At 25.2% G+C, this 27918-nt stretch overlaps 11 protein-coding genes across 11 annotated transcripts; 7 read left to right on the plus strand and 4 right to left on the minus strand.

Annotated features, from left to right (window-relative positions):
• Positions 1-101: 101 nt before the first annotated feature.
• On the minus strand, positions 102-1382 carry SRAE_2000196500 (Hypothetical protein; the record flags this gene model as incomplete). The annotated part of the gene is made up of 2 exons (XM_024652979.1): positions 102-1034; positions 1074-1382. The coding sequence occupies 2 exons, from the start codon at positions 1380-1382 to the stop codon at positions 102-104; spliced, it is 1242 nt and encodes a 413-aa protein (XP_024506501.1).
• Positions 1383-1901: 519 nt separating this feature from the next.
• Positions 1902-3202, plus strand: SRAE_2000196600 (Saposin B domain-containing protein; the record flags this gene model as incomplete). Its single annotated transcript, XM_024652980.1, has 3 exons — positions 1902-1976; positions 2020-2827; positions 2868-3202. 3 exons carry the CDS (start codon positions 1902-1904, stop codon positions 3200-3202), a joined length of 1218 nt encoding a protein of 405 aa, XP_024506502.1.
• A 497-nt stretch (positions 3203-3699) lies between these two features.
• On the plus strand, positions 3700-6097 carry SRAE_2000196700 (Pre-rRNA-processing protein TSR1 homolog; the record flags this gene model as incomplete). Its single annotated transcript, XM_024652981.1, has 2 exons — positions 3700-3954; positions 3998-6097. 2 exons carry the CDS (start codon positions 3700-3702, stop codon positions 6095-6097), a joined length of 2355 nt encoding a protein of 784 aa, XP_024506503.1.
• A 99-nt stretch (positions 6098-6196) lies between these two features.
• SRAE_2000196800 (Small GTPase superfamily, Rab type and Small GTP-binding protein domain and Small GTPase superfamily, SAR1-type and Small GTPase superfamily, ARF/SAR type and Small GTPase superfamily, ARF type and P-loop containing nucleoside triphosphate hydrolase domain-containing protein) lies at positions 6197-6824 on the minus strand (the record flags this gene model as incomplete). The annotated part of the gene is made up of 3 exons (XM_024652982.1): positions 6197-6623; positions 6674-6734; positions 6776-6824. The coding sequence occupies 3 exons, from the start codon at positions 6822-6824 to the stop codon at positions 6197-6199; spliced, it is 537 nt and encodes a 178-aa protein (XP_024506504.1).
• Positions 6825-7467: 643 nt separating this feature from the next.
• On the plus strand, positions 7468-8553 carry SRAE_2000196900 (SWI/SNF-related matrix-associated actin-dependent regulator of chromatin subfamily E member 1; the record flags this gene model as incomplete). Its single annotated transcript, XM_024652983.1, has 1 exon — positions 7468-8553. The coding sequence occupies one exon, from the start codon at positions 7468-7470 to the stop codon at positions 8551-8553; it is 1086 nt and encodes a 361-aa protein (XP_024506505.1).
• A 1258-nt stretch (positions 8554-9811) lies between these two features.
• SRAE_2000197000 (Phosphopantothenate--cysteine ligase) lies at positions 9812-10756 on the plus strand (the record flags this gene model as incomplete). The annotated part of the gene is made up of 2 exons (XM_024652984.1): positions 9812-9910; positions 9953-10756. The coding sequence occupies 2 exons, from the start codon at positions 9812-9814 to the stop codon at positions 10754-10756; spliced, it is 903 nt and encodes a 300-aa protein (XP_024506506.1).
• Positions 10757-10828: 72 nt separating this feature from the next.
• Positions 10829-11399, minus strand: SRAE_2000197100 (Hypothetical protein; the record flags this gene model as incomplete). The annotated part of the gene is made up of 2 exons (XM_024652986.1): positions 10829-11063; positions 11110-11399. The coding sequence occupies 2 exons, from the start codon at positions 11397-11399 to the stop codon at positions 10829-10831; spliced, it is 525 nt and encodes a 174-aa protein (XP_024506507.1).
• A 293-nt stretch (positions 11400-11692) lies between these two features.
• On the plus strand, positions 11693-13364 carry SRAE_2000197200 (Helicase, C-terminal domain and DNA/RNA helicase, DEAD/DEAH box type, N-terminal domain and Helicase, superfamily 1/2, ATP-binding domain and RNA helicase, DEAD-box type, Q motif domain and P-loop containing nucleoside triphosphate hydrolase domain-containing protein; the record flags this gene model as incomplete). The annotated part of the gene is made up of 3 exons (XM_024652987.1): positions 11693-12084; positions 12121-12314; positions 12361-13364. 3 exons carry the CDS (start codon positions 11693-11695, stop codon positions 13362-13364), a joined length of 1590 nt encoding a protein of 529 aa, XP_024506508.1.
• A 184-nt stretch (positions 13365-13548) lies between these two features.
• On the minus strand, positions 13549-14722 carry SRAE_2000197300 (Actin related complex p41 subunit; the record flags this gene model as incomplete). Its single annotated transcript, XM_024652988.1, has 2 exons — positions 13549-14585; positions 14635-14722. The coding sequence occupies 2 exons, from the start codon at positions 14720-14722 to the stop codon at positions 13549-13551; spliced, it is 1125 nt and encodes a 374-aa protein (XP_024506509.1).
• A 1255-nt stretch (positions 14723-15977) lies between these two features.
• SRAE_2000197400 (Ubiquitin-conjugating enzyme E2 G1) lies at positions 15978-16478 on the plus strand (the record flags this gene model as incomplete). The annotated part of the gene is made up of 2 exons (XM_024652989.1): positions 15978-16131; positions 16168-16478. 2 exons carry the CDS (start codon positions 15978-15980, stop codon positions 16476-16478), a joined length of 465 nt encoding a protein of 154 aa, XP_024506510.1.
• A 6999-nt stretch (positions 16479-23477) lies between these two features.
• On the plus strand, positions 23478-27528 carry SRAE_2000197500 (Zinc finger, PHD-type domain and Zinc finger, FYVE/PHD-type domain and Zinc finger, RING/FYVE/PHD-type domain and Zinc finger, PHD-finger domain-containing protein; the record flags this gene model as incomplete). Its single annotated transcript, XM_024652990.1, has 2 exons — positions 23478-23664; positions 23708-27528. The coding sequence occupies 2 exons, from the start codon at positions 23478-23480 to the stop codon at positions 27526-27528; spliced, it is 4008 nt and encodes a 1335-aa protein (XP_024506511.1).
• Positions 27529-27918: the final 390 nt, after the last annotated feature.

Below are 27918 nucleotides of genomic sequence, written 5' to 3' on the forward strand. Positions count from 1 at the left end.
AATTTATTTCGTTACAAAACCTTTACAATTTTGTTTTTATCCATTATTTTTTGTACTGTCATTTTAGATATATACTTGATTAGTCTTTTTTTTTTTTTATTTTACCATTTTGTTATATTTTCAATTGATTGAAGGAGCTTGTCATAGGGTCTTTTTTTTGAAAAAAGTGCATCTCTTGCTATTGTTTTTAAAAGTGGTATATTATAGGGGTTTTGAACTTCGTATACATCTCCATTTTTCTTTGTTCTATGTTTATATACTATGGCATTACCTGTATCTACATCTGTATTCAATAAAGATACATGATCTGGTGGAGAGAAATATGGTGGGGAGTAAAATTCTAATAAAGTAAAATCCTGAACTAATCTTATTTCATTTGATATAATATTTATACAAAATAAAGCAAATGAATATTCATCTTTTAAAATACTTAAAAAGAAATATGAGATATTTGAAAGCCATGAAAATATCATTAAAAATTCAAAAATTGAACGTATTATTTTTAGTATAATATACATAAATGAATCTTGAGAATATGTATAACGTGAAAGTACCCATAATATTTTTTTATTTTCATTAAATGCATAATCATTAATTTGGGATCTTGATTTTTGTATAAGTTGAATGGTTTTTTTTGTTTTATTATTCATTATAAATTCTCCATGATTAATTTTAAAATATTTTTTTATATCTCTATTAACTTTAAAAAAAGTATTTAGATTTAAATTTGATCTTGAACATAAAAGAATATAAAAATAATCATCTGTAAAAATAAAACGTCTTCCATTGTTTATGTATAAATTTTCTCTTGATGCAACATATTTAACTTTTCTTATTATTTTATCAACATGTTCTTGTTTTGTTTGTAACAAATTAATTGCCTCTGAAGATAATTCATAACGTTGTATGAATGTTCCATTACTAATTTGAAAAATATTATTTTGTAATTCATAGAAAGTATATCCTGAGTAGATCCATGGAACATCATACTCTGTTCCTTCTACTCCTTCTGCATAGTATTTATTATGGTGAATCTATTTAAAAGACAATTAGTACTTTTTTTTAAAATTTACCTGTACTTTTTCAAAATGTAATGCCTTTTCAACAAAATGTGCTGATATTATAATAATATTATATAGATCAATTATGTAGATTGCTAATGGAACATCAGTAATTTCACCATAAATTAAATTTAATTTAAATTTAGTTTCTTCTTTTTTTAATGTATCATAGATGATAAGATTTCTTTCTCCATCACTAATATCTGTAATCAAAAAGACATATCTTGAGTTGCTGAATGTTGTTAATGGTGATGTTTTAGAGATAAATGCTAGTGAATTATTAAAGATAGAAAATAATTGTTTTGGAAGTATTTTTGTCATAACTTTAAATAAAGTACTAATTTGTTTTGTCTTTTATACGTAAACATTTGTTAAAGGTCAATATCCAGTTACATGATGGCGGTTATATTGTAAACTTTAATTATTAATGTTATAGATGAATATAATTCACAAGCATCTCAAATTGAGAAAGTAATTATATATGTGCTCCATCAATATTAGTATATAATTGTAAATTTATACAAGATTTTAAATTGATTGCTACAATAAAAACAAAATTTACAAGTTTAAAGTTTAAGGTATCAATTTGTTTTGGCATTAAATTTAATTTGTTCCTGTGTTATAATTTTTTTTAACAATACGAATATGAGAAGATATAAACCTATTAATTTAAATTATAAAATTAATTTTTATCAGATAATTATTACATTCAAGTTATCATTGTCTGTTATCTAATTGAATGCATAATATTATAATAAATTTTTATATCATTCTTTAAAATATTGATAACGATACAAATTCAAAAAGTTTATGTTATTTTCACTTTTATAAAGTTTGGAAATGTTTAGATTTAGTATTGCTTTAATATTATTTTTAAGTAATTTAAATATTTTAAGTTATGGAAACAGAAATTATGTATGTCATTTTGTAATTATTTTATGCTTATTATTAATTTTAGTACAATGAATGTAAATTAGAAGTTATAAATGCTCAAAAAATTTTTGTTAATATGATTAATGAAAGAATAAAAATTGAAAAAAGTAAAAGAGAAGAAAGAATTGAAAATTTTCTTAAAAATACTAAACCTTTTGATGATGATGTGACAACTGCTTCAACTCCTCAACCACCAGACTGTCCATATTTACCAAATGCTACTATTTTTCCAAATCCATCAGTTTCAAGTAACTTAAATAATCAACAAGAACAATTATTTAGTAAATTTATTATTCCAAATTTTTTAAATGTACCAGTTGGTGAAGATCCTTTTGTTTTTTATTTGGAAAAGTTACATTCATATATTCAAGACATTGAAGGTATTTGTAATGGACCTGAATTTAAAGGATTTGATAGTGTCACAGATAAACAAGTATTAGGCTTTCTAGGAGTATTGTCGATAAATCATGCTAATCATGTATGTCCTATTTGTCAGAAATTTACTCAACATATTAGATCAATAATAGAACCTACATTATTGACAGTTAGTGATAAATCAAGTTTGCACATAATTCATTATCTTTATCAACAAATTCCTGAAAATGATGGTCTTTGCTCTATTTTACTACCTGGCTGTCATGAACAACTTTCAAAGAATAGTACAGTAGGTACACGTGCAACAAAATGTTTAGAATGTCCATTATGTATGACAGGAACAACAGTTTTGGAACATACTGTTTTTTTCAATCAACAATTTGTTACTGAAGCACACTCTTTCTTAAATGCTTCAATATTTCATAATATATGCTCAGAATTATGTAATATGGGTCCTAGTAAGTTTACCATATTATTTTATGTATATTCAAATTTTAGCATCACTTTTTCCAAATGGAGTCTCTTATAGTACCTGTAGAAATTCAATGTCAGAATTCTATATTTTTATAATAAATGCATTAAAAAATATTCTTATACCAAATAATTTTTGTTCATTGGAAACTGATGCATGTAAGCCTGGGGAAACACCTAACATTTTAACATGTTTACAAGATTTATGCTTAGATGGTTTACCAAAAATTATGCAAGATATTTGTAAAGTTATACCATCTGATCCAACTGAGGCTGCTTATTTTATTGGATTAAAACAAAAACCAGAAGATGATAAAAAACAACGACAAATGATTAGAGATATGCTAAAATCTGAACTTTAAAATTAGTAACATCAAACATTCATAAAATTTTATTTTTGTATAAATTTTTGTGCCAATTAAATTAAAAATAGTATAGGTTTAATTTTTCTCTTTTTATTTTTTGTAAATTTAATAACTTTCAGAATTTATAAATAGTAAATAAAACAAAAAAAAGACATTTTCAAATAAATTATAATTTTATGTAATATTAATGAAATTCTTTTTCATTTTATTATTATAATTTTGATAAACATTTTTAATTTATGGATATTGATAAATTTTTCCTTATTTAAATTATTTTAATGTAGGTAAAAAAGTTTGATTAAAATAATTTTTCAATATATGCTTTTCCAAATATTTTATTTTTTTGTTTTAAAAAGACTTTCTATATATTAAGTGGTAAAATGTATCTTTATATTATTTAAAATATATTCACTGATTGGTAATTACCTTTTTAAAATTTTTTTAAATTTTGTTGTTTAAGTGTATTAGTATTTATCAATTTATTTATACACAACATGGCTCGAATTGCTCATCGTCCAGGTGGGTTTAATTTGCCCAAAAAGAAGCACAATTCTGGTAGACATCGTACAAAAGGAGAAATTAACAGAATACAAACAGGAAAAATTGATATTAAGGTATCTTCAAAAAAACATAAATCTCTTGTAGGAAGAAATCAACGTAAATTAACAGGAAAAGAAAGAAGAATGATGCATAGAAATCAAATTCTAACTGAAAAACGATTGAAAGGTTTAAAATGTGCTGCAATTGTGGTATGTAAATTTAATGTTTTCTATTTTATTTTAATATATTTAGACGGTAGTATCTTTTGATTTTGGATTTAAAGTTGATAAATTTATTGAAGCTATTGTTGCTCATGAAGATATTGAATATAAATTCAATCCAGCAAATACAGTTTTATATGCAAAATTGAAACGTTTTCAAAATGCTCAATTAGGATTTATGATTCCTGAGTATGGTAATATTGATGCAGTTTACAATTGCTTAAAAACATCAGATATTATGATGATTATTTGGCCAGGAAATGGAGAATTATCAGAAACACAAAAAGACTTTATTCGCCACGTAAAAGCTTTTGGTGCTCCTTCTGTTATTCATTTTACACCTTCTGTCACTAATCAAAAAGAGAAAAGTCAAAATAAACAAATTCTTGATAAAGTGATTAGTAATTGGGCATTTGGAGAAGAAAAATTTCATTATTTAGATACAAAAGACATATATAATTCTTTACGGCTAATAAAAGATTATAAGAAAAAACCTATGGCTATTCAAGTTAAAAGAAGTTTTTTAGTTGCTGATGATATAAGTGTTATTGGAGATCCAGAAGAATATATAACCGCTATAAAATGTGTCGTTCGTGGAGCTCCTTTAAATCCAAATAGACTTTTATGTCTTCAAAGTGTTGGCAATTTCCAAATAGCAAAAATTGTTGAAACAGATTCTTTATGGGATACAAAAGATGGATCTTTTGAACTTCATCCTAAACCTGGAAAAAGAGAATGGATACCAGATCATGAGAAGCAAGAAGATCTTCAAGAATCTATAATTCCAGATCCAATGGAAGGAGAACAAACTTGGCCATCAAAAGATGATTATGAAATGGCAAAAAAACCTAGCGAAATAATTAATGAATCAACAAAAAAAATTACAGTTAAAGTACCAAAAGGAACATCAGACTATCAGGCTGCATGGTTTGTAAATGATGATGAAGAGAATGATGATGATGATGATGATCAAGAAATGGATGAGTGTATGTCTGATGAAGAGAATTGGGAACCTAAAGAGGAAGATGAGGAGGAAGATACTAGAACTATAATGGATGACAATGCAACAATTCATATGAATGAACAAGATATGGAAGAGGATAATGAAGCATATGACATTTATAAAGATGCTCGTTCTCATGCCAATTTCCCAGATGAAATTGAAACCCCAAAAGATGTACTTGCCAAACAACGTTTTCAAAAATATAGAGGATTAAAATCATTTAAAAATGCAAAATGGGATCCAAAAGAAAATTTGCCTTTTGATTATGCTAGAATTTTTAAGATTTCAGATTATTTACATACTAAAAAAATTATAAGTAAAGAAGTTGAAGAAGATTTTAATGATGATAAATCAGCTGTCCCACTAGGTACATCTTGTATTGTTTTCTTAAAAAATGCTCCAATACACATATTCGATCGTTTTGTTGAAGGAGCTCCACTTGTTATGTATCAACTTCTTAGACATGAACAAAAAATGTCTGTTATGAATATTGTTCTTAAAAGAGTTCAAGGTTTTGATGATATTGTTAAGAACAAAGCTAGGATGATTTTCCAAGTTGGTTTTAGAAAATTTGCAGCTGAACCTATTTTTTCACAACATACAAATGGAGATAAATTTAAGATGGAACGTTTCATGCCTGAAGAGGGAGCATTTGTAGCTACTATATATGCACCTATTACTTATACTCCATGTCCAGTTGTCGCTTATGTCGAAACTGACGATGGTCGTCATAAATTAGCAGCAACTGGAAGTGTTCTCAATTTGAATCCAGATAGAATCATTCTTAAAAGAACTGTTCTTAGTGGACATCCTTTCAAAATCAATAAAAGATCTGTAGTGTGTAGATATATGTTTTTTAACAAAGATGATATTGAATATTTTAAACCTCTTGAATTATGGACACCTTCTGGAGCCAGGGGTCATATTAAAGAATCACTTGGTACTCATGGATTATTTAAATGTACTTTTGATAAACAATTAAGTGCTATGGATGTTATATTGTTAAATTTATACAAAAGAGTCTACCCAAAATGGAATTTAGATCAATGTATTCCACCAGCAAAGTGGACCTTAAGTAATTATCCACATGGTATAATACCTTTTAGTGCTCTTAAACCTTCTACATGAATTAATTAGAGAAAAAATTATGTTGTTATTTGTTATATTTTTATAAATGTATTAATTGTTTTACTATCTATATTTAAAAATAAATAATATTAAATTAATTTAGTTAACATTTTCACTTATCCATTCAAGTCCCTTATCAATACCATCTCCAGTCAATGCACAACAACCCTGAATTTGCCATTTATGTGTTTTTATGTCCGTAAGTTTTAATTTTTCACTTATTTGAGCTGATGATAAAGCACCTGCCAAATCTTGTTTGTTGGCAAAAATTAGTATGGAAGCTTTAGAAAGAGATTCATGTTGAAGCATAAGGTTAAGTTGCGTTTTTACTATATCTATCCTATCGACATCTAAAGAATCAATAACAAGAATGATAAATTCTGCTGAATCATAATAAGTAGACCAAGTTGATCGAAGAGTTTCCTGTCCACCAATATCCCACATTACAAAATGTATATTTTTATAAGAAACTTCTTCAAAATTTGATCCTATTGTTGGTGCTGTATGAACTGTTTCTCCAGTAACACTTAAATATTAATATATTTTTTTATTAAAAAAATATATAATTAAACATACAATTGATATAAAATTGTTGTCTTTCCCGCATTATCCAAACCAACAATAATAACTTTATGCTCTAATAAAAGAAAAGTAAAAAAAAAATTTTTATTTGATTACCTTTATTTGTAAATAAAAGTTTCCACAATTTTGAAGTTATTAGTCCCATAATCAACCAAAAGAAAGTTTTAATAATGAAAACAAAATTAGAGCAGGTTTTGTTGTGTACAAAGTATGACGTTGAATTGACTAATATCGGTGATTACTAAGTGTTTTAGATACATACATTACTTAAAACCTTCCTATCAAGATCAAAAACTATAAGAAATTATTAAAACATATAGTGATAACGTCAAATTAAAATACCATTAAATAAAGAAAGTTCTATTATTTTTTTTAAAAACTCTATCAAAAATTGACCTCAAAAACATTCTTACTACGAAAATATAATTTGGAATAGTGTTATTTGTATGCCATGCTCCAAAGAAAAAGCATTATTTTTTGAAGGCACTACTCACTGTTATATTTATTCTGTAATTATTGACTTGAATAGTATTGTTAATATGGATCCAGCTAATAATATATTGTTTATGGATGAATTTACACAACAAATTCTTGGCGATAATAAAACATATTTTATGCTATTACCATTTTCTTTAATGTTTGCTTTTCTTGTATTTAAAACACTTCATAATATTACGTTGGAAATATTTACCAATAATTAATTATAGATATTTTATTTTTTTTATTGACTTTTGTTTATATACATAATTTTAATAAAAAAAATTTTTATTTTAGATAAAAAAATAAGTATGCAAAGTCGAACTCAACATCGTTTATCTTCTACTTATGGATCACATATTACAATTGATCCTTTTTCTATCCAACCACCTAAATTACCTGAAAAACCTATTCCACCTGAGTTAAGATTTAAAAAAAAGAATTTTAGTATTATCAGAAATGAAAATCCAAACATATCTGTATGGGAAGTTTCTGATATACTAGCTAAAAAATGGGAAGAGGCTGATGATACAGAAAAAATGATTTATTATCAGGAGTATGAGAGAGAAAAAATGGAATATGAGAAACAAATGAAAAGTTACTATAATTCTTCTGCATTTCAACAATATTCAATGAATCGTCAAAAAGTAAAAAGTCAATTTGAGAGGAGTCTCCTTCCTAATGTTGGTAATCAGAGAAAATTTGATGCTGCTGCAAATGGTGGTATTGTAGTTCAACCACTAGAAGAAGACAATCCCCGTGATTTAAATATTAAAAAGTTAACTGCAATAAGATACTCAAGAAATCAACTATTAATGGCTGAGGTGTTTGCTCCTAATTGTTTAGCTGATGTCAGGCATATAGTTACAAAGGCACGATTAGACTTATTTAAAAAGCAAGAAGCTGCATTAAAACAAGCTATTTCTGAAAATGAAAATGAAATAGCAAAGATGCAGGAAAATTTAGAAAATAAAAAAAGACAAATTACAAAAAATCGTGAGGAATTTACAACTAAAATGAGAAAATTGATTGAAGATGACAAACCCAGGTGTAGTGGAGGAGATTTCAATATTATGGTTGAGAAATGGAAAACAAAATTTCTGACTGCATATGAAGAGTTTGAAAAGAAACAACAAGCACAAAAAGAAAAACTAGAACATGAAAGGGAGGCAAGACCAACACTAAATAGTTTACTTCTAGGAGAAAATGATACAATAAAAGAGAAGGCTCCAGGTACCACTGAAGATAAGAAAGAATCTGTAGGTACGAAAGAAACTACTGAAATTAAATCTGCAGAAGAAACCAAGGAAGTTGAGGTAAAAGAAGAAGTAAAAGAAAGTGAAACAACTGATGAAGTTAAAACTTCTGAACCACCAAAAGACGAGAAAGAGGAATAGTGTTTATGTAAAAAATCATATTTTTACATTATTTTCTGTCCCGAATTTATACTCTTTTTTTTCTTGGAACAACACTTAACACATTAATAATCATTCTCTCTTAAAAATATTTTTCACTTATGAAAATAACTGTATTAATGAAACTAAATTTTTAACACGTTAGAATTATGCCTTCACGTGGTGTTTAATTTTATTAGAATTAAAAGTTACATATCAAATTGTTGTATAATGTATTGTCAAAAAATTGCTGATTACAAAATGTGATGATACACATATAGTTACTGTGGGTGAATTTTATTGTTTCGAGAAATAGATTATCATACTATAAATACAAAAAATGATGATGTGAAATTTATTTATTTACATGTCCTAATATTAATTCTCATTTTTTTACATCATTGATCTTTATGTTTTTTTATTTTTGTAATTTTTTATATTTACTTTTGAATCTATGTAAGGCAATAATGGATCTTTGTATAAAATGATAAAACTTTTAATCCAATGTCAGCATTTATTTTACCAAGACACATGTACAACAGTACTCATATAATACTTTTTTTTGTTAACTTTTGAAGTTAAATATAGAAATTGTAAACAAAATCGTAATTATTTTTATTTTTATATAGTAGCATAGATTAAATTTTGCAAGTAAAAACATGAAGAACTTATAATCTTTTTTAACAATATTTTTTAAATGTTATACATTTGAGGTACAAAAGTTGGTAATTGGGATCGTATTAAATTAGTATTTATAATCCATCAATAACGAAAGCAAATAAATATAAGTTTTTAAAAAAGAAATTTATGATTGCTTATTTTTTAATTAAAAATAGTAAATGGATTTTAGAATCAACTTAAAATTTATTAAAACTATATTCATAATAAGTTCATTTATATCAGAGAGATAGAAAAAATTAAATTGTCTCCAAACGATTTTTTAATCTATAGAATCATTTCAAAGCCTAGTTGTTTTATTATATTTAAAATAAAAATTAATTTTACATATAAAGCTAGAAATAATAGAATTTTTTATATTTTTAATTTAAAAAAATATCATCTTACAAATTGGTACATTTACAACATATTTTTTTTTAAATTTACCAAACAAGTTTATTGAATTTTTAATTTTAGTAAATTTTGTACATTAGTTAGTATTTATGTAACATGTTTTATATATTTTTTATTATATAAATTAATGATAAATTTAATTATATTTACGAAATTTAATTACAGAATATTTTTTATTGCTAAATAGAGAATGTCTGAATCAATATCAGCTAAATATTATTTACAATCTAATCAATTATTAAAAGAATTTATTGAAAAAAACAAAGGGAAAAAATTTGTTTTGATTACTGTATGCTTGATAATATGTTTTATTTTATTTTTTGTTTTATAGAGTGGTGGTACCAGAGTTCCTATAGAAAAGAATACCGTAAGATTCATTGACAATTTCTCAACAGGAAGGAGAGGATCCTCCTCAGCAGAATATTTTTTAAAAAACAATTATTGTGTTATCTTTTTATGTCGAAGTAATTCATCGAAACCTTTTGATAGATTATTAGAAAATATTCTTGATCATTTAAGAGTTAGTGAAAATAAAACATTAATTTTAGATAATGTTGATAAAAAGGAACATGATAAATTTCTTAATGTTTTGGAAGAAAAAAATAAATACAAAAAAAATCTTTTTTTAATCAACTTTATGGAACTTTTTGAGTATGTTGAGGTATTAAAAAGTCTTTTAAATATTCTTAAACCATTAAAAAAAGATGTAATAATTTATCTTGCTGCTGCTGTATCTGATTTTTATATTGATGAAAAAGATATGCCTGATCATAAAATTCAATCAAGAAATGGTGAGGTAAATTTAAAACTTACTCCTGTCAAAAAGGCTGATATAATTGAATTACTTGGTGATAATAAAGAAAGTTTTTTGGTAACATTCAAACTAGAAACTGATGAAAAGTTACTGTATATTAAAAGTAAAAAATCTTTTGAATATTACAGTCATCAAGTTGTTGTTGGCAATATTCTGTCAAGACGTACATCAGAAATAATTATATATACACCAAAAGACAATGGAGAGTTAAAGGAAGAAATTATTAAATTAAATGAAGTAGATATAGAAAAAAATGTTGATATAGAAGAAAAATTAGTCCAAGTTCTTTGTAAAATGCATGATCAATTTAAAAATGAATAAATATTTTTACTTAATTACATAATAAATTATAAATCTATAATAAAAATATATATATATATTGTGAAATTAAAGTTATAAAATATATGCAGGTTTTTTGGCATAGGTAAAAGGTAGTGTTGAATCATTATATTGGTTAGTTCCATTAGGTGTAGAATGACATTTGACACCATTGAAAAAATTTATACTTTTATATTCACAAGGTAAGACATTTAGAGTTTCGTTCTCATCAAATCCATCACCATCCAGAGAAAAGTATTCCATATCCGAGGATGAATCAAAACGAATTGATTCTAAATTTAAAGGAGTTCTAAAATTATTAGTAATTTGAAATTAATAAATATTACTCAACAAACCTATTAAATGAAGATTTAGGATCATCTCGAGGAACTTCTCCACTTGTTGGAGATAAAACGGTAATATTTTTTGGTTCACAAATAGAAGGATAAGTCTTATTTCTTCGAATCCATTTTGTTAGGCGTTGACTAATAGTAACAAGAACTCCCGCCATTATATTACACAATATTGTTATTATTGCAAATCCACATGACAAAAATGCAATAATCCCACAAACTAGTATGGCATTTATACCAATGTAGATAATATTATCAACAATAGTATCGGATATATCATTCCCATCTCTCATTGTAAGTTAAAGTTAGTGGTAAGGAAAGGTAAAAGTATAATGTAAGATGAACTTTTTTATAATTATATATATACTGTCATTTCTCACCATCAATTTTTTCTGTAATAACAACATATTGTTTGAAAAGTGTTACATATAAATTTTTTTTTAAACTTCTTTAGTAAAAAAAATTTTTTTTGTCATCTTACTTTTCAAAGACAAAATTCCAATAGAATTTTTTTTCTTCTTTTAATTTTACAAAAGAAAGGTTTTTATATGGTATTTTTTTGTTTATAATTTTTTAATATAATAAAATGACTTTTCATTTAAATGTTACTGATAAATATGAAGACTTACATCTTACAAGTGATGAAGGGGAAGATAATGGAATTACAACTAATTCATCTAAAAGATTCTCAGAGACTACGAATCAACAAAATCGACTTACTAAACTTTTTGGATATAAACCTGAAATTCGTGATCCGGAGAAACTTATTATTCAAAGAAAAGAAATGATAGCTCCAAATGGTGCTTTTGAATATAATAGTAGTCAGACATATCATGTTTCAAATGAAGAATTATTTGAAATGGCAGAATCAATTTTACAAAAGAAAGATTACAAAACTTTTGAAGATCTTGGTATTAACAAAGAAATTTTAAAGGTACTTCATGCAATGAATAAAAATGATATGACAGTAATTCAACAGTATGTTTGTCCTTTTGTCAAAGCAAAAATTTGTAGTGTTGTTGCTTCTGCTCCAACGGGTTATGGAAAAACATATGCATATATTGTGCCAATAATTGATTATATTTTAAAAAAACGTTCACATTCTTCAAGTGGATTTAATATTGGGAGATCCCCTTTAGGAATGATGTTAGCTGTTACGAGAGATCTTGCTAAACAATTAATGGAAGATGTTCAAGCATTGACAAATGGTATTAATTTATTTAATCATTAGTTAATTTTATAAATTTATTTTAGGTACTTCTTTTAGAGCTGTTCTTATTTATGGTGAAATGTTAAATCGTGATATTCAGAATGAACTTGATAAAGGATGTGATTTTATCATAGCTTGTCTTGGAAGACTAAAAACATTAACAGAACGTAAAGTAATAAATTTGGATAATCTAAGATATCTTGTTGTTGATGAAGCGGATAAGTTTATTTCTGACCCTACTTTTAAATATGAAATGAATGAATTTCTCAAAGATACTGGTATTAATGTAAGAAAAAGTGGAAAATTAACAAGAGTATTAACTTCAGCAGTAATTGATGAACAAATTTTAGATGAAGTTACATCTTTGTTTATTCCCGATTCAAAATATGTTTTTATTGATCATTCAAAATCAAGAAGGTCTTGGAATGTTAAAGAGGAATTTCTTTTGGTTGAAGGCTATGATAGATTTCATACATTAATTGAAATTTTGAAATCTATCAAGAGTAAGGATCCAAATGCTAAGATTATTGTATTTTTTGGAAGTAGAAATGAAATGGATTTAGCGGCAACCTGGATGAACTTGTCAAACGTTCCAAACAAGTCAATTTCTGGTAACAGAACTCAAGAAATGAGAGATAATGCAATGAAAGTTATTGATGAAGTTCCAGGAACTATATTAATTTCAACAGATGTTACTGAAAGAGGTGTTGATGTCAAAGGAGCTAAGTATGTAATTCATCATAATGTACCACAAAAATATAGTAAATATATCAATCGTATTGGAAGAGTTGGAAGACACGAAGGATTTGAGGGAATTTCGATAATGTTTGTGACTAATGATATTGAGTGTATCAATGATATTAGTTTACTAGTAAAAGATATGATTAAATGTCAATATAAAGTTCCTCCAAAACTCCTTAACTTATACGAAGAAAATGAGAGAGAAAAAGAAAGGCAAAAAAAGTACCAGATCAAAATTTTAAGTATGAATAATGGTATCAATAATGGAGATGCTCCAGCATGGGCTGAAGATTTAAATATTGACTAAATGATCTTCCTTAACACACACACATACATTTTTTATCATTACTAAAATTAATAAATTTTTTTCCATGATTTAAAGTTTTTTTTTTTCAAAAAAAATTTATACAAATGATAGCTATTTAGAAATTAGTTTTATTTTATAGAAGACAATAAAGCTTTAAAGTATATTTTTTAGATTAATTAATATTTTATGCTGTCCATAGACACATCAAACCATCAGCTCCGCATGTGGTATATTTTGTATAATTACCGCATTTTCCGGAAAATGGTACAATTTGGCGTATAGCATTTTGATGTGCTGAAGCATTCTTTACATTTACAACTTCAGTACCTTTCCTGTCAATATTTTGAAACTTTTGAAATGCATTGAAAACACCTTCTGATTCCTGTGATTTTCCACTTACACTACTGTCGTCGGCTTTTCCTTGATATGATGATACACCGTCATCTGTTACTTTAAAAATCATTGGAACATAATCATATCCTGCTCCAATAAGCTTATTTTCTCTTACCCATTCAATTGAACATAATGGTAAAGTTTTAAGTTTTAATGAATTAATTTTTGTAATATCTATTTCTGAATCAACTACTGATAAAGTTGAGTTATGGGCTACCCAAGCAATACGTGATCCACAGGGAGAAAATGCAATATCAAGAATCCACGAGGATACATTATACTCAGCCATTAACTGACCAAATGGCATTTTATTTCCCCAAGAAGTTGGTGAAGGTTTTTCATCAACTTCTTTAATGTAAGCAGAAAATATCCTACCCTTAAAATCACATGCTCCAACACCAATAAGGCAATTATTTGGATGCCATGTAATACAATTAACAGTAGATTTTATAGGTTTTTTAAGTTGTTTTGAAACCCACCAATCATTTTCTTTTTCATAATAACAAATTGATACAACTTTTGCCCCTGATCCAACAGCAAATTTATTTTCTAATGGTGCCCATTTTATACAGGTTGCAGCTCTATTAATTCTAACAAGTACCAATTCAGGTTTCCATATATTAGTACTTTTATCAAATGTCCAAACAAATGCATTTTTATCCTGAGAACATGATACAATACGATTTGTCCTCGAACCCCAATCAAGACCTGTAATAGCAAGATCATGTTCTGATAATGTATGTAAAAGACTATAATCAATTGTACTTTGATTCTCTTTAATTTCAATAGAATAAATATAAATAATTGATGATGCTGAAACAGCTAATTCTAAATAAATATTTACAACAGTTTAAATTTAGACAAAAAATAAACAAACGTGTTTTATCTGCATTCCATGCATGACATGAAATTGGTCCAATTCCAAAATTACATGTCTTTAAAATTTTTGAAGTAAATGAATCCATGAGAATAAAAAATAACTTAAGTTAAAATGATAAATAATTAGAATTGCCTTAAATAAAATAGTTTAATAAAAAAAATGTTATAACGGCAAAAAGATATATTGTTATATACATATAATAAAATATCGATAAATAAAGTATTTTTAATGTGATGATAAAAAGTATTGAATGTACAGTAGTAGAAATAAGAAATTTAAAAGTAAAATAAATTTTTGGAGAATATTTTAAATATATGTAAATAATATTGTTAGGAAAGAATAAAAATAAAGTACAGTCAATAGTAATTTATCAGAATAACTTTGTTCAAGTCTTTTGATAAAAGATTAATAAGTCCGCGACTTCCTTCATACACTAATGAATAATATACAAATAAAAATTAATATTGACAAAATAATCACTTTTTGTGTCTTAAAAAAACCACCATATCTAGTATATAAAAACTTGAAAATATATAATTTAGAATACTTACACAATTATTGAGTGATATTTTTTTGTTAGTACAAAATAATGTACTAGCGCGCAGAGAGTTAACATCATTTGGTACAAAGTAACTATTAAAAAAAGATACTGACCTAGTAAAAGGGAGACTCTTTCTCCTCTTTTGTTCCAGACATAGTATTTCATAATATAATAGATATTATTAATATTAATATTTATTTCTAAACTTTATAATCCAATTTTAATAATATAAATTACATGAATTTTATAAGAAATTAATCTATTTTGAAAATATCTTTTAAAATTTTTATTTTCTTTTCAATCAATTACATAATAATATATTTATTCCATTTTAAATTTCTCAATTATTTAAAAATCAAATTAATAAAAATTTTATTTCAAATAATTGGCAACATATATTTATACATTAACATCAATTATTTTTTATCTTATTATAAAATCATCCTTTATTATAATAATGAATTATTTAAAAGTTTTTTTTTCCAAATTTGATTTTTTTTAATATTATATTTTGATTACTTATTATGATTTGTTTATTAATATAATTGGTAAAAAATTATAATTATATTAATTTGTGCCATTAATTAATATTCTAAACTTTATATTCATTTTGAAGTAATCAATTGTTATTATACCATTCTAGAATATTCTTAAAAATTTTTGTATCCATCTTTTCTCATTTATTTTTCAGATTTATTTATATTTTGTTTTAGAAATAAGAGTATATTTTTATTGGTTTTTTAGTTTAATATTTTCTCCTATTTTATTTGATACAAGCAATATAATTTATTATTATAAAATGTCTCATACTCAAGGAAAACTACTATTACAAAAACAATTACAAGAACTACAAAAAAATCCAGTTGATGGATTTTCTGCTGGACTGGTAAATGATGATGATGTATACAAATGGGAAGTTCTTATTATTGGACCACCAGATACAATTTATGAAGGTGGTTTTTTTAAAGCTCTTCTTGAATTTCCTTTAGAATATCCACAACGACCTCCTAAAATGAGATTTATCTCAGAGATGTGGCATCCTAATATTGCAAAAAATGGTAGTGTTTGTATTTCTATTCTTCATGAACCAGGTGATGATCATTTTGGTTATGAAAGACCGGAAGAACGTTGGCTACCTGTACATACTGTTGAAACAATATTATTGAGTGTTATATCAATTCTCGCTGATCCAAATTCTGAATCCCCGGCTAATGTAGATGCAGCCAAAGAATTTATTAATAATTATGACGAGTTTAAAAAGAAAGTAGCCCAATGTGTGAGAAAAAGTCAAGAAGAATGAGCGGGATGCCTTTTAATTATATTAAAAAAATATAGAAATTACTTTTTTTTGTAGAATGCTAGCTTTCATTTTGAAGCATTCTCTTAACCCTTTTTTAAGTAAATCTTTTTGTAATACTTTTGACTTTATTTGATTTTATTTGATGTTTTAAACTGTTTAGGTAGAAAGTAACATTAAATAAAATTTATTATTTCATTCAGTTATAGATTTTAAATTAAAATAATTAATTTTATTGTGGAAATCCTATACTTTATAATAGCTAACTATTTATTACTTTTGGATTTTTAATATTTGTGTATTTTTATCGTTTTATGTTTAAAACTTTAAATATTAAATTACACTTAGTTTTGAAAAACTTTTGTTTAATGATACTTAATGACATCAAAAAAATTTATTGAAATAAATTTAGTTTAGTAAATTATTTGAGATCTACAATTACATTGTTAAACTATTTTAAAACTTTGAACATAAACTGTTTATATTACAAGAATAATATTAAATATTAAAATTTTCCATTATTAGAAAGTTTAATGAGGTAACAAGTTAATGTATTTATATCATTATTTTTTTTTAAACCATGTGTTTTGATTCCATATTTATAAAAAAAAAACTAAACAGCAATTATATAAAAATTATCATCTATTATATTTGTTATCTGTAAATATGGTATTTCAACCAAGTGATTTAAGAAAGTACTTTTTTCCCATTGTTGACATGTTCTTATAAAAACTAATAATAAATTATTGTATGAAAGAACTGGAAAATTTAATGTAAATACAAAACTTCATAAAAGTTTGCCAGTACCATTTTCAAATAATGGATTTTGGTTAAATTAAAATTAGAAAAACCTCTTCTTAGATACAGTTTATAAATATTTTTTTTGTCTAGATTTTTTAGTTTAATTTGTATGATTTTTCTACCATCATTAAATAGTCTGTTTAAAATTTAATTTTCATATACTTATTTATCAGTAATCAACTTTATTTTTACAAATAATCATACATCAATTACTTATATTTTCAAGAAATGAATTTTTTATGTTAATAAACAAATTTGATATTCCACTCATGATGCATCAATAAATCTCTATAACAAGAATACTTCACGTCAACCATTTGATTTTTTAATACATTTAATAAGAATACACTTTTATGATAATATGTTGTTTCGGTAAATGATTGAGATATTAAGAAATTTTTATAATGATAAATTTTTATTAAAAAAGAAAAATTTTTATGAAATGTAGTTATCACTTTATTATAGGTGAAAAGTTCTGAATATTTTATTTTTATTAGTGAAAAATAGTTATTCAAATATTTTTATTTTAATATACCTATAATATTAATAAATTTTCTGTTTTTTTTTTTTGTCTTCATCAAAGATTGATATTTTTTATTACTTTTTGAAATTACTACATAGATTATTTATTACATTCTTTACTTGGTATCATATAATATATTCAGTATCTTTAAAATTTAATAATACATTAAACAAAGAAATATTAAAAGTAAATTTCTTTTCTATAATTTAAAGTATTTTTAAAATCATACCACTTTATTACTAATTGATGTCAAAAACGTTCAAACATTATATATAAATCTAATACTCTTGAAAGAATATAACTAAGGAAGTTAAAATATAACAACTTTTACTATCATTTAAATTTGTATATACTAGTTTGCATTTTATTGCAACTAAAGTTGTCAAAAATTAGAAGTTTAATACTGGCAATTGAATTAGGAAGCAATTATTGTGTTTATTTATAAACTTTAATCTTCTACTTCACTTTCTTAGTATTACTTTAAGCAAAATTTACCATCTATTTGTTAAAGGATTTTTAAAGATTGGCTAAAAATAGAAAAAATTTCCCGGTTAAGGGAAATCATTTACTGATGTTCTATAATATTAGTAATTATAAACATACTAGCTTTAGTAGAATTTTTCTTGAAATATTTCCATTTCTTTCATCTTTCGATGAAACAATCAAAATTTTATACGATATTTGTAGATAAAAATTTAACCCAACTTTCTTTTATTTATTTGACTAAAGAAATAGACATTTTCTTTAACAGAATTATTGGGGAAATTTTTATCAATAATACAAAGTTTAACTATCTTAGTGTTCTATCAATATTTTTGTTTAAATCACTTAAATTTTCATTTCTTTAATTTGGAAAATAAAATTTCTTCACGTGTATTTGAAACAAAAAAGTAGTTAATTAATTTGTTTACAATATTACTTATTCCCTTTTTAACTTAAAATTTATATATATATCTTTTGATAATAATATATATACGTGAATACAGATAAATAAAATATATGTATATATATAATGATTCGCCCCATATACTACTACTACACGTCATTATCATCCATTTTCAATTGCCTTTATTTTATATGTGTATATTTATTAACATTCTTGTCACGTGTTTCCTTACTTCAATGACTCACAAATATATTATTACGTAGTCAATTTAAAATCGACATTTCAACCATTGATTAATCTCTATGGAAAAGATTAATTTTTAATATACTAATATTTTAAGAAATAAAAATTTTCCACCAATATTTTTGACACACCACATTTGAGGCATAAAAAATCTATAACAAACATTTTTAATATTATTTTTTTTTCTAGGAAAAACAAGTAATAGACTAAATATAAAAATTATTTGCCAACAAAATTCTATACAATAAAAAAAAAGTATTCTATAAAATATATATATATATCAACATACCCTTTTTTCTTTTTAATCAAACCAATGTCAAATAATATAAAATATTACATTAGATATATATATATGAATCTTAAAATGTTGTCAATATATTATATACAATAGATAAAATATAAATATCTAAGTATGTCAGAGTTTTATGATTATTATATATTGTATTAACCAAATAATATATAATTTTTAGATTAAAATCTATTATGTCACACCAAAAACAATAAACCACATAGAATTATATATATATACATGACAAATAATAAAATAACGATAACTTGTCAAGGTATGATATATATATTTTTTTATATATATTAAAAAAAAAAAAATTAAATATCAAATACAAAATATAAAAAAAAATAAAATTTTTTTAAAAAAATACTACTTGGTAAAGGATGGATTTTAGTTAAAAAAAAAATATTGTATATATATATATAAAAGATGCCAAGTAGTATATTAATTTATTCTTAAAATTACTATAAAGGCTATTGATGTCATAGTTGATGTATTATATTTAAAATTTGTGTAGATTCTTATTGAAAAGAATAAAAATAAAAATGAGTACGTGACATTTCTATACAAATATCAAGAGAATTAATGTTTAAGAAGAGAAAATATAAAACTAGACGTATAGTAGTTATTCTAGTGATAGTGGAACAATTAAAAGAATGATAAAAGATAAGAAGAGCATTTTTAACAAAGCTTTTTAAAACGTTGACCAATAACAATAAAAATTTATATTGTAAGAAAACGAGGGCGCGCGCGCGCACACACACACACACACTTACAAATATATACATTAAAATGAAGAAAACGTCAATCAATCGAACAAACATTATATACTAAATATACATTATAGAAAAATAGGGGCCAACAAAATATAATGTGTGGTCGTCGGTAATAAACCGGGTCTTTTACATTTCTAGGCCAAATCTCTAAGTAATGGTTTATATGTTTTGTTGTATAGTGTAACTGGACACTCGTTACCCTATATCCTTCATAGAAAAATAATATAAATGTCCGCATTTAAAAACCCTGTCCTTCAACGTATAGTCTACCCTTATTTAAAAATATGTTAACTTTTGTTGATTGTTAAATTTTATATATATATACAAATAAACTATTCCTTGTTATAGCTACATACATTTTCTACTTTATTATTCGCCTTCTTTTTCTCATCTCTATCCTATAACTATTTACCATCGTTCAATAATCATAAACTTCCCCTTCCGATCTATTACTACTTCTTTATTGCCAACATATTCTCTATCATTAGTGGCCTTACATTTTCTATACTCTCTTTATATTATTATATAAACACTCACAGACCATTCTCATTATTCTAATTATTTTCATCTATGTATCTGCATATATGTGTACATTTTTCAGTGAATTTTATTTATATATGTAGTATATAACCATTCAGCGACGCGCTTCTCAACTATGTTATAAGCGCCTAAATTATACCCTCTGTTTGTTCCAATTGTGTACAGTATTTTTTCTATTTAGTCTATCCTTTAATATTTTAAAATTTTACACACAAAATCCTTAACATTTGTAGACAAGTATACATAATATACTTACATTCAATATCTGCTGTTTAAGTGCTTTTTTTTTTATATTATATATATTTATTTCTTCTTTTACTATATACAGAATTATTTAATGATTTTTTTTTTATTTCAAATATATAGAGAAAATGGCGCGCCATCATTGAAAAAAATTCATATATATATACTAACCTATCTTGGTATAATATATGTGATAATGACGACAAAATTACGACGGAAATGTTGACAACAGACATCCAATGTAATATATAATTTTCTTTACCATTGTAGTTTTTTTTTTTTTACTTGTATAACTTTTCCCTTTATAAAATATCTACCATTTTAAATCTTCTCCATTTCTAAATTAAGAAGAACCGCTCATTTTTACGTTGCTAGCAACCTGATTTTGATCATTGAAAAATGTTACTTTGCATTTTAATCAGTTAGTTGAATATCAATTATATTTTTTCAATTGCCTATAAAACATAATTTAAAAAAAAAAAAAGTTACTTTTCTGCTGGCAAGTAAAATATATATTTTTTTGTCTTTTCTTTTACCAAATAAAATATAAAAGTAATGCTCCCTTAAATAAAATAAATGGAAAATATATATATTTTCTTTTCTATATCATTATTATTCCTATCTCTCTCTTTTAAGCGCACTTTTAATAATAATTATTTTACATCATTGAGATATGGAAATGTATATATATATATATATATATTATCAATGTCATATTACATATATAAAACATTCATATTCTGCTCTGTGATACATTTTAATATTTTAAAACCTTATTTTTATCATTCCTAAAAATGGCTTTTTGACAAAAATTACCAAAATATAGTATTATTCTCTTCAAATATATAGAAGTATACATATATGTATATATATTTTAATATATTTGCGCACTCCATGTTTCTTCTCTTTTTCATCTCCCCTCTTTCCATCACCCCCACATACGTCATCTTATATACATATCCTATGTGTGTATAAAAAAAATATTACTGTGCTTCAAACAATTTTTTAATATATAATTTCTTTGTAAATCTATTGATTAAAAAAAAATATTTCCAACTATTTTTATTAATCATATAATTTGTTTGTACATTGACTGAACTATAGTTTTTTTTTCTCTTTTTAACAAATATTGATTTTCATTAAAATACATGTAAATATTTTATATGACTCATTTTTAAAGTGCAGCATTGTAATGTGGTGGAAATGAAATTCAATGTTGTTTTTATGGTCAATTTATATTTGTTTTTTTTTTTAATTTTCTTTAATAAATTATTATTATTATTTTAAGTTTTTCATTTGTTTTAATATTACAAATTAATGCTTTTATATACATTATATTGTGTAATAACTATCTAAAATATATATATATATGAACAGAGTAGTTTATTTTAATTTTTTTTACTTGTTTTTATATAAAATTATATAATACCAAAACACAATTTGTCTCGCTTTTTTTACCGTTAGTAATGTATAACCTTTATATATTGTATATCGAACGTATAGAATAAAATGTAAAATAGTATATTTAAATCTACAACTTTTTTTTTACCCATAATCTTTCACATTACTTTTATACTTACCACATTTTAATATTCTTTAACGTATATTTTTATATAAAAATTTTTTTTGTAGCCTAAAATAATAATTATTTTGATGTAAAATACCCTATGTACGTATTTATTTCTTCTTATGTGTTCTACGCCACCCTTATTCTTCTTATTTTGGTCTTCGTTTTTTTTTCTTCTTTATTATAGAGATAAATTGTATATAATTTTAATATATATATATAAATATTATATAAATAATTTTTATCTACCCTCAATAATATTAGGATCCCCCAAATAGTTTATTATATTTTTGTTTGGATATACAAATGACTCTTCTCTTGTTTAGTCACTGATAACACCAAAGATTGAAGACAGCTTTTATATATTTTACTTTACTATAAGCATTTTTATATTTATCTCCTATATCTTGTCCTTCTTCCATATAACTGCACTCTATTATATGTTGCTTATTTATTATGGATTCTTGTATAGTTTTATCTCATCTATTCTTTTAATCAATATGAATAATATTCTACTAAATTATATAGAGAGTATATATATATATAAATATGCGTTATTTAAAAAAAAAAAAAAAGAAGAAAGCATATTGTATGGTATTATATATATATATATTTCTATAAAAACAGTGATATTATAAAAATATTAAATATTGATATAATTTTATGAATATAACTGACAAGGTTAAAGTGTTATTTTTGCTATAAAAAAAAATATATATATATATATTTTGGACCCTGTAGTAACGTTTATTTTAACAAAAGATTAATGAAATAAAAGGAAATAAAGAAGATTAATTTAAATAATTAGAAAAATTATTTTTTGTTTTTTTATATCGTTTTCTCACAAAATAATTTAATTTCTATTTCTTTTATATTTTATATTATTTACTTTTATTTTTTTTTTTATTTTCAGACATCTTGAGCTGTCCAAAGAAAATTATTTCATAACTGTAATATTATGATATTTTGGAGTAAAAAATTTACTGTATATTTTCTACTTTAACAAAAAAAGAAGGCTACTATTTATTTTTATTTTTTTTCAATCTATAAGAAAATATAAATACATACGTTTTTGTAGATCAAAATACTTAACAGAATAAGGGGTGTAGTAAAGTTTAGTTTTATTTGTAATCTATGGATGGTAATAAAGAACAAAAAAGTGATGGAAGTCCCTCTGTAGCATCACTTATTCCTTCTGGTTGTAAGCCAAAAGAAAAAGAAATGATTTCTGGATGTTGTGTTTGTTCTGAAGAAAATGGATGGACAGACAATCCTTTAATATATTGTGATGGACCTAATTGTGATGTTGCAGTTCATCAAGGTAACTATATTTTGTACTTTTATAAAGTAATTATTTTTTCAAGGATGTTATGGAATCATTGATGTACCAGAGGCTGAATGGTTTTGTTCAAAATGTACTTATGCATTAAGGTTACTATATGCTTTAGATAAAGAAAAAATACCTTCTTGGTTAGTTAATGCAGATCCATCAACGGAGCAATTGTTAAATGATCCTAAATGTGAATTATGCCCCTACAGTACTGGTGCGTTAAAACAAACGCATGATAAAAAATGGTCACATGTCATTTGTGCTCTTTATATTCCTGAAGTACGATTTGGTAATGTTCATTCGATGGAACCAGTGATTTTGAAGGATGTTCCTTTTGATAGATATAGTAGGCCTTGTTATTTATGTGATGATTATGGTAACAAAAACAGTCGAGATGTTGGTGCATGTATGCCATGTAACAAAAGTGGCTGTAAAAAAACGTTTCATGTTTCATGTGCTCAAAAATTCGGTTTACTTTGTGAAGAGGGAGGTCAATCAAAAAATGTAAAATATTGTGGTTATTGTAGATCACATATTAAAAAGGCCAAACTTGATCCAAATATAAAAGTAATCCCTGCATTTAAATGGGGTGAATCACCTTTTACAGTAAATAGGGATAGTCCTGCTTCCAATGAAAATGGATATTTAGATATAACGCCATCAACTACACCGGTTCATAAAGAAAAAAAAAGTTTACATTTTGGTAATGAAAATTCATCTGACAGTAGTAATTTCGATCACATGCATAAATTAAAGTATTCATCTCAACAATTCCCAACGACCTCATCAACATCAGGTTTTTGTACAAAAAATGATATGACTGTTGGGTCCAAAAAAATAGTAAAAAACCATTTTAATACATCTTTTTCAAATGACAGTCATTCTCATCATAAAGTTTCTACCGGTTCGTTAAAAGATTATGAATCGTACAATTTGCCTAAAACAGTAAAGTCATATGACACTGGGAAGAAAGAATCTCAAATAGTTGTAGAGGATCGAAGACGACAACAAAGTGATGACGAATATATAGTTGAAAGGTACAATAAAAATACATTAACGAATATTTCAAGTAATAGTATTTCAAAAGCAAATAATTTAGGATCTTCAAATTCTGTACATAATTATGTTCCAAGTACCACACCTACAGAAACGTCATCATCAGCTAGTAGTCCTAAGGATTCTATCATACATTTGCCATCAAATATTGAATTAACTCATAAAAAAAATAACAGTATTATACCAAATTCTGTTTATATTTCACCTAATGTGACACCAACACAAAAAGAATTAACAGTTGTTACAAGTAACTTAGAAAAATGTATATCAAAAGTAGGATTTAATGGAAGTTCACTAAAATTACCTACTTCTGCTCTTAGTTCGCCATCATCTGCCAGTATAAACAGTGATTATGACACCAAAAATCAATTAATTATTGATGGTACTCTTTATCCTTCCTGCGATAGTGAACCATCTCCAGTATCGTATTCATATCAAGGACAAACAAAAGCTGCTTTGAAACGAAGAAATTATGATACAGTATTCACTTCTGGTAGTAGTGATGAAAAAAAATTAAAAATTGACAAAAATGAACATTTATCTGTAAGACTAAATAGTAGTGCTATCTCTCCATTAATCAATTCAAACGGTGTAAAATTATCTAGAAAGTCAAAAATTTATAAAAATGGTTCATTAATGAATACAACAATGTCCGTGACATCATCATCATCATCATCATATAATGGTCTAAATAATAGTAGTAAGAATGAAAAAGAAAGTGTTGAAGAGTTAGAAGATTTATGTAAACACGTTGTCGAGGATACCGTGTCAGAAATATATAGAGAAACTATTGAAAAAAGGAAAGCTGCAGCAGCTGCAGCTGTCATGAATACAGGAATTGATTTAAAAAGACAGTCATCAGCTACTACCTCACCTGTCCCACAACCCGGTAATAATAGTGATTATAATGGTAGAGAAGTAAAGGCTGAATTTAATTTTCCAAGAGAGAGGAGTAATAGTATAAAAAGAAATTCAATATCACTAACAAATTCTAGTAGTTGTCTTCCAATGTCAACTGAAGATAAAATTGAAGCCTCAATAACTGCTACAATTTCTAATAATATGGTACATGAAAGTCATTCTTCTGCAAATTCTATTGTTACAAGTACTACTTCTACTAATCAATCTACCTCTACATTAGAAGATTTATTAGAGAAACAATTTAATCGTGGACATACTTTCTTACTTTCTAAAGCTCCATGTGATGTTAGTCAATTATTAACATTATTACAAGAATTACAAAAAGAAAATGAAAATATGAGTCAAAAAGAAACTCAACTTCAAAAACGATTAGAACATCTTACAACTGTTAATAATAGATTAAAAATGACATTACAACAACCACAAGTTTCAAAAGTAACTGTATCAACAAATACTATTTCTTTAGAAAAGAAGGAAGAATCTAGAAGAACATCTACTCCACAATCAAATACACATAATCCTTCTACTTCAAATAGTATACAACCATTAGTTAGAAGTGGAACACCTGTTATTATTACTAATAGCAGTTCTCCAAGTACGAATCAACAAGTAGCAATACAGAATCCTGATCAATTACAATTATCAAATAATGGAACATCATCGTCCAGTGTTTTGTCTCCGGTTCTTTCTCCTGTTCCAGGAACTCCATCTTCAACTCCTTTAAGCGGACAAGCACAACAACAAACATATACTAATTCATCAACTCCAGTACAACAACAAGCTACTAATTTACTAAGTAATCAGAATTGTAGTTCATCTACTTCTAATATAGTTAACACTGCCATGACTCCAAAAACTTCATCTTCTATTACAAGTAGTCTTAATCTTCCTAATAATACCACACTTTCTCTAGTCACCTCTTCATCTACTCCTTCCTCTAATTTTTCAACTACAACAATCTCAACAAATGATGAACTTCATAGTCAAATTAAAAATGCTGCATTGAATAGAGTTATACCACCTGTTGCTACAAGACCTGAATCACGAACACTTTCTAACAATCTTCAAAATAATAATCCTTTGTCATCATTTAATAACAGAAATTCTGTATCAAATGTTGAAACTAGTATCTCAAATCCATTACAACAATTAAATAGCAACACTATTAATTCCTCTGCCCAACAAAGTTTAACTAATCTTAAAATTGCTCAAGATATTGCTCGTGCTGCTGCTATGGCAACAACCTCCTTGTCTAATAATAATGTAACAAATAATTTAAATAATACTTTGTCTGGAACAGGATTTAGTAAACCTTCATCAACAGACAACTCTCCGCGTGCCTCCTCAACGGCACCTTTCTCAGCAGCTGTGACACCTGTAAGTAATGTTAATCTTCAAGGATTATCTACGAATCTACAATCTCAATTTTTAATGTCTCGTGGATCTGCTACTGGGACACCATCTTTGCCAAATACAATTAATCAATTAAATTCAATAAATCAAATAGATTCTCAAATGAGGGATTTATTCGCTGCAGCTCACTTAGCACAATTAGAACGTAATAATCAACTTCAATCAATACCCCAAGTTCAAGTATCATCATCATCTCAGGCGTTCTCTGAACAACAAGCATCACTATTAGCTCAATTGATGTTAGCAAATCAGTTGGAGAATAGTGCTGGTCTTCAGAGCCAATTGACAAATATTCTTCGAAGTCAACAACAATTTCAGGTAAATCAATTAATGCAAGGATACCTTCCTCAAAATTCAGTTAACATGAATAGTCCAAATTTAGGGCAGAGTGTCTTTCCAACGGGGACACCACCACCATCAGTTTCACTGAATACAAGTATGATGTCTAGTGCTTTAGCAAAGTAATGACTTCACTACAACGAAAAAAAAAATGAGTACAATGTTTTATTGTTTAAATTATATATGCATATAAATTTTGTATATGTATGTATATTTATTAACTAATTATAACCCAAAAAACAAATATACTTAACTTCTGTAACTATTCCAGCATTTTAAATATTACTTGACAAGTGCCACAAAAAAAAAATGAAAATACCTCTGTTATTATTAATAATATATTTTATATGCTGTAATTTGAAAAAACAAATTAGGATTGAGATGCTTAAATATTTAAATGAAATTACTAAAACTAACTATTATGTATATATAAAAAAAAAAATAATTTCTAACATCCAATATTTTAATATATCAAAAGCAAAGAATTTTTTTTATTAATATTGTGATTTAAAAACA

The sequence above is a fragment of the Strongyloides ratti genome, assembly GCF_001040885.1.
Source record: "Strongyloides ratti genome assembly S_ratti_ED321, chromosome : 2".
In the NCBI taxonomy this organism is placed as follows: domain Eukaryota; kingdom Metazoa; phylum Nematoda; class Chromadorea; order Rhabditida; family Strongyloididae; genus Strongyloides; species Strongyloides ratti.